General features: G+C 48.0%; 1 protein-coding gene across 9 annotated transcripts in view; it reads right to left on the minus strand.

Annotated features, from left to right (window-relative positions):
• Positions 1–5,698, minus strand: part of SERGEF (secretion regulating guanine nucleotide exchange factor) — a 132,227-nt gene extending 126,529 nt beyond the window's left edge. For 5 of the 9 annotated variants that reach the window (XM_046942039.1, XM_046942041.1, XM_046942038.1 and 2 more), the window contains exons 1-7: positions 5,637–5,698; positions 4,377–4,515; positions 3,582–3,737; positions 3,219–3,313; positions 1,418–1,478; positions 985–1,098; positions 612–674 (exon numbers count right to left, since the gene is read on the minus strand). In XM_046942039.1, coding sequence (XP_046797995.1) covers positions 612–674; positions 985–1,098; positions 1,418–1,478; positions 3,219–3,313; positions 3,582–3,737; positions 4,377–4,515; positions 5,637–5,660 — 652 coding nt within the window. In that variant the 5' untranslated portion in view covers positions 5,661–5,698. Of the gene's footprint in view, positions 1–611; positions 675–984; positions 1,099–1,417; positions 1,482–3,218; positions 3,314–3,581; positions 3,738–4,376; positions 4,516–5,016 lie in introns of all 9 variants that reach the window. The other 4 variants (XM_046942040.1, XM_046942036.1, XM_046942033.1 and 1 more) reach the window with 3 other exon arrangements.
• Positions 5,699–6,051: the final 353 nt, after the last annotated feature.

A 6,051-nucleotide genomic window follows, 5' to 3' on the forward strand; every position in this document is an offset into this window, starting at 1 on the left:
AACAAATGGCCCAAGTTATGCAAGTGCCTAGGAGATAAAGCCATTTCCCCACTGCTTTTCATATGCTTGGAGCTCTTACACCACCTCGCACAGATGTATGTGCATGCTGTTACTGCAGAGCCAACAAAGACCTCGTGCTCGTGCACAGCACAGCCAACCTTCCGAGTTGCAGAAGGAGGACAGCCACAGCAGCCTTTCACAACACAGCCTCCTAACACTCCTTCCCATTGGCAAAGGGTCACGCTTAGGCCAGGGCTGACCCATCTAGTCACCTGATGCAGCACCACTGCTGCAGAGATCTGTGCAATCAAATGCTTTCACAAACCCCTGCAGAGTTTCTAACCACTAAGACCCCAGATCCTTGCTTATTTCTAAGGGCTGTGTCATACCTGACTCCATGAATAAAATACATAGAACTCCAAGAATTTAACAAGTGAAACCAGATCTTATTAAGATGGAAGTTCCCAGGATCCAAAACCACTACAGAACGGCTAACCAGCACTGTGCCACAACACACTGATGAGTCAAGCCAAAGCTGACAGACATTTCCAAAGCACAGAACCCCCTTATAAGCTGAGACAAGGACTTCTATGCCTGCACCTAAGGCCTACCTGTAAGAGACACACAGTGGTAGGAGCCTGCAGCAACTCTCTTCACCTTCACATCTTCCAGGCCTAGGGAAAAATTAGTCTCATAAAACTGTACAGAAGATATCATTTTGTGCATAGACATGAAACAGTTATACCAAGGTATGCTTTTATGATGACAATGACTTTTATAACGAAAACCTCTGCTTCTGGGTCACAGATGCCAAAAGACTCAGTATCATTTGTCCCTGTGGATTATGAACTTGTACACTCATTCTCTTTCAGGTGCTCCATATTTATAATACCAAGCAGCTTCATAAAAAAGAAACACCATGTATCACTGCAAAATACATTTCAGCTCTATCACCTTGACAAAGAAGTCAGACTCCAGGATTACCTTTTATTTCACAGGGTTCCTTCGCAGCCCAGAACACAGGGAGGGTTTTCCCCTGGTGCACACGCTTTGCCCGAGACGCCATGCCAGTTCCCCACTGAAACACCAAACCACTCTCTTCCCAGAGTGAACACACAGAGATTAAAACACAATAACCACCAATAAAAATCACTTAACTCAAGTGGATAATTAATTAGTTTTAAAGGCACGTTCATTTTCACTGGTTCAAATAATGCTTTGCATGTTCTTTGTGCCAAAACCAGACTTTTACCAGGGTTATCCTTCTAGGCAACAACTACGGTCTCATTGCACAAGTATAAATAGAAGCTAAAATTCACCCTTTTTTTCTGCACCCCAACTAAGCCATTAAAACACTAGGCATTAAAAGTACTCTTCATTTGGTCCAGAAATGAGAAAACAAAGACAACATATTTACCCGTGGCAGCAAGGGCATGTCTCAGTCCTGCAGCAATACCCACTGCTTTCTCTTTGAGGGACTGCTCGAGTAAAGGAAAAAAAAAAAAAAAAAAGTGAAAGATACTTTTTCTTTTCTTTATTTTTGCCCCTAAAAGCAGAATATGCTGAACACATTTGTGGGGCGTGGTGAAAATAGCTCTCAATTCCAGCCTGCATGTCACAGTGCACACCAACGTATTATTGTTTATTTTTAGGAGATGTTCCCTACTGATTTTTGTCAGCCATGCTTCGCTTCCATCCAAGCACTTAACAGGACACAAAGTGAAATAGAGAAAATATTTCAGATGAATGAATGTTCAACACCATCACTGCCACCATTTTCAAGGCACCACACTGGAATGATGTTCTGTAGCCTTGATGCCTCCTGGGAGCATCAGGTGAGGTAACCCTTATTCACTAGAGGACCACTAACCATCTCTCCTTCCCTACATCAACCTGACTGCCACAAAACCCAAAAAATGCAACACTGCAGTGTCTGACACAGACCATGAGGCTACACTTCCTGTCTGAGAGTCCTTTCTGCTCTCACGTTATCACTTGCATTACACGGGAGAGTTTATCAGGATGTGAAAGCATTTCATTAGCGTTCTTCAAATAAGAGGCTACAGTGTAAATCAGGGATTAATTAGAATTCCCCTGAGAAATTTATTTACACTGTTAGGCTTATAGCCAACACTAAAGAAGCTTATATATATATATATATATGGATATATATATATATATGGAAGTCTTAGTTCCCACTACATAAAGCATTTTAAAGCAAACAGTCTGAGGCTACATTCAGAGCTCCCTACTCACAGTGGCACCTCACCTCCAGGTAACACCGCAGACCTCCACACAACCTACAGGAGCAGCACCATCTCTGTTGCCTTTAGCACTTAAGAGTTGAAGGTAGTGGACAAGAGAGAAACTGTTACTCAACTCTCCATCCTATTTCCTTGGAAGCTGCTATTGATTGTTAAATACCAGAGGTTAAACGAGAAATGAGTCCATGTACTTTCCTGTTCCTTCACATGCAAGAAGTAAAAATAATCTTCTTCTCAAAAGCAGTAAAACTAAAGTGCTTTAGTTTTACTACTTCTCATTTTCCTGCAGCTACATACTTTCCCACTCTGAGTATGACCAGGCTTGGTTTTACCTAAAGGATTTTAGGTCTGGAAATAACATCACAGTACTCAATGCTCAGGAACAAATCATCAAAAGAAGTGGCAGAACTAATTTTGTTAAACTTCGTCACAGAGGTTTTTTTCAAGGGGGGGATTATTGCTGGCTTATTGTGTTCTACGTGATACCCTTCAAATTGTGAGTCACAAATGTTGAATGAGGTACAGCAAAGGTAGGAACAGCCTGCAAGTGCATAACCTATCTGGTCTCTTACAGACTCGAGGTGAAGCTGCAGCTGAAGTAAACTTCCATGGTTTCACTAGCCTTAACATCACTTTATAACACCTGATCAGACTCATTCTGCAGATGTCATCAAGATGCGTTACATGAAACATCCTCACCTCTAAGGACAGAGACAACTTTGTGTTCTAAGCGGGCAACTCCCTCACACAACAAAAGAAAGCAACCGTAGCATCTCATTTCTGGGTCAAGGACCATCATTGGTTGTCTACTCTGTAAATTTATTTCCTCACATGGACTCCTTGGAAACAGTTGAAGATTCAAGTTTGAAAGCTCACTGAAGTCACAAGACCATTGTCACTGCTGTAAGCAACATAATGCACAGAGATATAGAGCAGTCCCTTTTAAATCTTTACCTTGATCTTTTGTGGAATCAAGCATGGACCTGAAATTTGAGGAACTCCTAGCTGCCCAAAAGCGTTAGAGCCACAGGACAGAACAAGGCCAGCTCCTGCAAAAGAAAGCGTTAGAGAGTGATCGGTGTACCTTTGAGCAACAGCAAAGTATTGTAACACTACAACAGGCAAAAAACACAGTGGAATAACAGGTCTCTGAGACCACTGCCTTCTGATTTTACACATTCAGCTAAGGTCTGAAGCTCACACACAATAGCTTTCAAGCAGCCTGAAACCTGTGAGTGCACAAGCAATAGCAATGTGAATCGTCAGTGTGTTCTCCACATCCCCATATTCCCCCAGCTCCTGCAAAGACAGACTTACTTCCTAGTATGATTGTAAAATCCCAACCACAGGCCACTTCTTGCACGCAGAAGCCAGACAGGGCAGTGCACAGTGTGAAACACAGCACATCTTCTGTGTGATTCAATCCCAACTGCCCCGCTTTGTTATGGCCACATACGAAGAGCTCTCCAGCACCTGGAATAAATAAATAAAATAAAATCACACTCAATTCACAAAGAAGCACTTATGCAGTGAGATCCTGCAACAAGACAGTGATTACATGTCATTTAACACACTGAACTGCACAAAGACAGCTATTTCTGATGCACCAGTAACATCTTTGAGTAAGCACAGCTGTCAAGAGCCAAGGAAGACAGCTCATATAGCAAAACAAGAACCTGTTTTCAGAAGAACTTCATACCATTCACACCTGCCCATATCCCTTTGTTCCCATAATTAACTATAGCATATAGCAGAACCTTTTGAAGGCCAGATGCTATTTTCCGTTCCTTACCTTAAAACTTCTCCAGATTGAATGACATTCCATTTGACTCCTTCCCTCCTCACCCTCAACAGAGGACAAGGAACGGTTTTGTATTAAAAGCTATTATGTCAGACGGGTTTAGTCATTCAACAGACACAGAAGATGAGCAAACAAAGGAATTTCTCCAAAATAGTCAGCTGATAGGCACAGCGCGAACCTGTTTTACAGTTAAGAATTGATACTTGCTCAGACACAGAAGCCACACATAGGTGGCAGCACCGCACCAGAAAGGAAAGACATTTGTCCTGGCTGCTCAAGTCAGGCACTCCTTGCAAGAGCAATGTTTTTACCAGTGATAACCGCAGAATGTCCCCCTCCTCCAGCGATGCTCTTGATGTCTTGACACTTGCAGGAAACATCTTTCAGTAACTGAGGTACCAGCACATCCTCTTTATGACCAAGGCCAAGTTGCCCGTAGCTGTTTGCACCCTTCAAACACACACAAGTAGCACGTTAGAAAAAAGCTAATGAGATGCACTTAGCTCTCCTCCTACAAGCCAGTGGGTTCATCGGGCACGTGGCACGGGTTAACCTGACACTATCTGCTCCCAAAAATCCCCCAAAGGGCAACTTTCACTCTTAAGGCTGTTACATGGCCCCCCCAGAACTACAGACAGGGCCGTCCCAGATCTGCTGCCACTGAGGCCACCCTTGCAGCCCCAGAATCGTTGTTCTATACAGGAACGTGCTTGCTAAGACTAACGGCAGCCTAACACCTGGCAGGGCTGAATGCCTCATTACTAGCCACGAGGGCCACCTGTTGAGTGCTAATGGTGTTACTCATGCCAGTGCTTTCCAGCAGAACACACCAAAATAAGGTGAGAATGACACGCTATGTTGTTCTGGAACATAAAGCAACAAAGCAGAATCCATCGTTATCCATCGTTAAGTGATTCCTTTTACCTCACAGCGGGCAAAACAAGAACATACCTGCATGCTCTTACGCACAGAGCACGGCGGTAATGCACCAGGGAGCTTCTCGCCCACATTACGGCCTCCGAGACGACCGCAGGCCGAGAGCTCGAGCAGCCCCCTGCACTGCCGCAGGTGGAGGCCCCCAGGTGGGCGCTAGCCCACCTCGCCTGCTGCCCCGAGCTCCTCAAAGGACTCGCTCGGCAGCTCCGACCTCAGGCAGGAGCACGGGGCTGCTCTCGGCGCTGGTTCTTGTGGGAGGCACCTAACTCTGCTCAGAGGGTCCGGCACGTGCGGACTCCGCACGCCCTCAGGACGAGGCGCCGAACGGCAGCAGCTGCCCGCAGCACGGCGCGTTGCTCTCCTCAGGCGCCGCTCCGCTCCGCCCTCCGAAGCAGCAAACCAGAGGGCGGCGTGCAACCCGGCAGCAGCTGTCAGAGCCCGTCTGCTTACGCCCCCCACTGCTCTAGGAAGGCTCGGAAGCCCGTCCTCACGCTGCTCGTGTCCAACGGTCGGGCAGGCCCGCAGGACGCAGCCCGGCCGGAGGAGCCGCACGGAGCCCGCCCTCGCCTCCTCTCGCCGCCATCTCGCGGCCGCAGGGCGGGCCGACGCCCCGCGCAGCCCTCGCGCCCACCTACCCACGCGCGGAGCACCGCCTCCATGGGGCTCGCGCCCTTCCCGACCCGCGGCGACCGAGGAGGAAGAGGCGGGACGGGGTGCGGCCCCGCCTCAGAGCGAGCTCCGCCGCCGCGAGGGCTCCGGCAGCCGATGGCCCCGCGCGGCCGCTGCCACTGGAGGAGCTCGGCGCTGTGCAACTGCCCGGCGCTGCCTCTGTGGCTGCGTGCTGCTCACGCGGAGCCCAAAGCAGCCTGCCTGCACCCAGACAGCCCGGCTGGGGACCGCGGCCGGCCAAACACGGAGCCCTGCGGAAAGACGACGAAGCCTTTAGAAGGGAGAAAACAAATCGCTTCTCACAGAAACGCGTACGGTTTGCAAGGGAATGAAGCCGCGGGTTCAGAAAGCCCGCATCGCAGCAGAAAACGTACCACCTCA

The sequence above is a fragment of the Gallus gallus genome, chromosome 5, assembly GCF_016699485.2.
Source record: "Gallus gallus isolate bGalGal1 chromosome 5, bGalGal1.mat.broiler.GRCg7b, whole genome shotgun sequence".
In the NCBI taxonomy this organism is placed as follows: domain Eukaryota; kingdom Metazoa; phylum Chordata; class Aves; order Galliformes; family Phasianidae; genus Gallus; species Gallus gallus.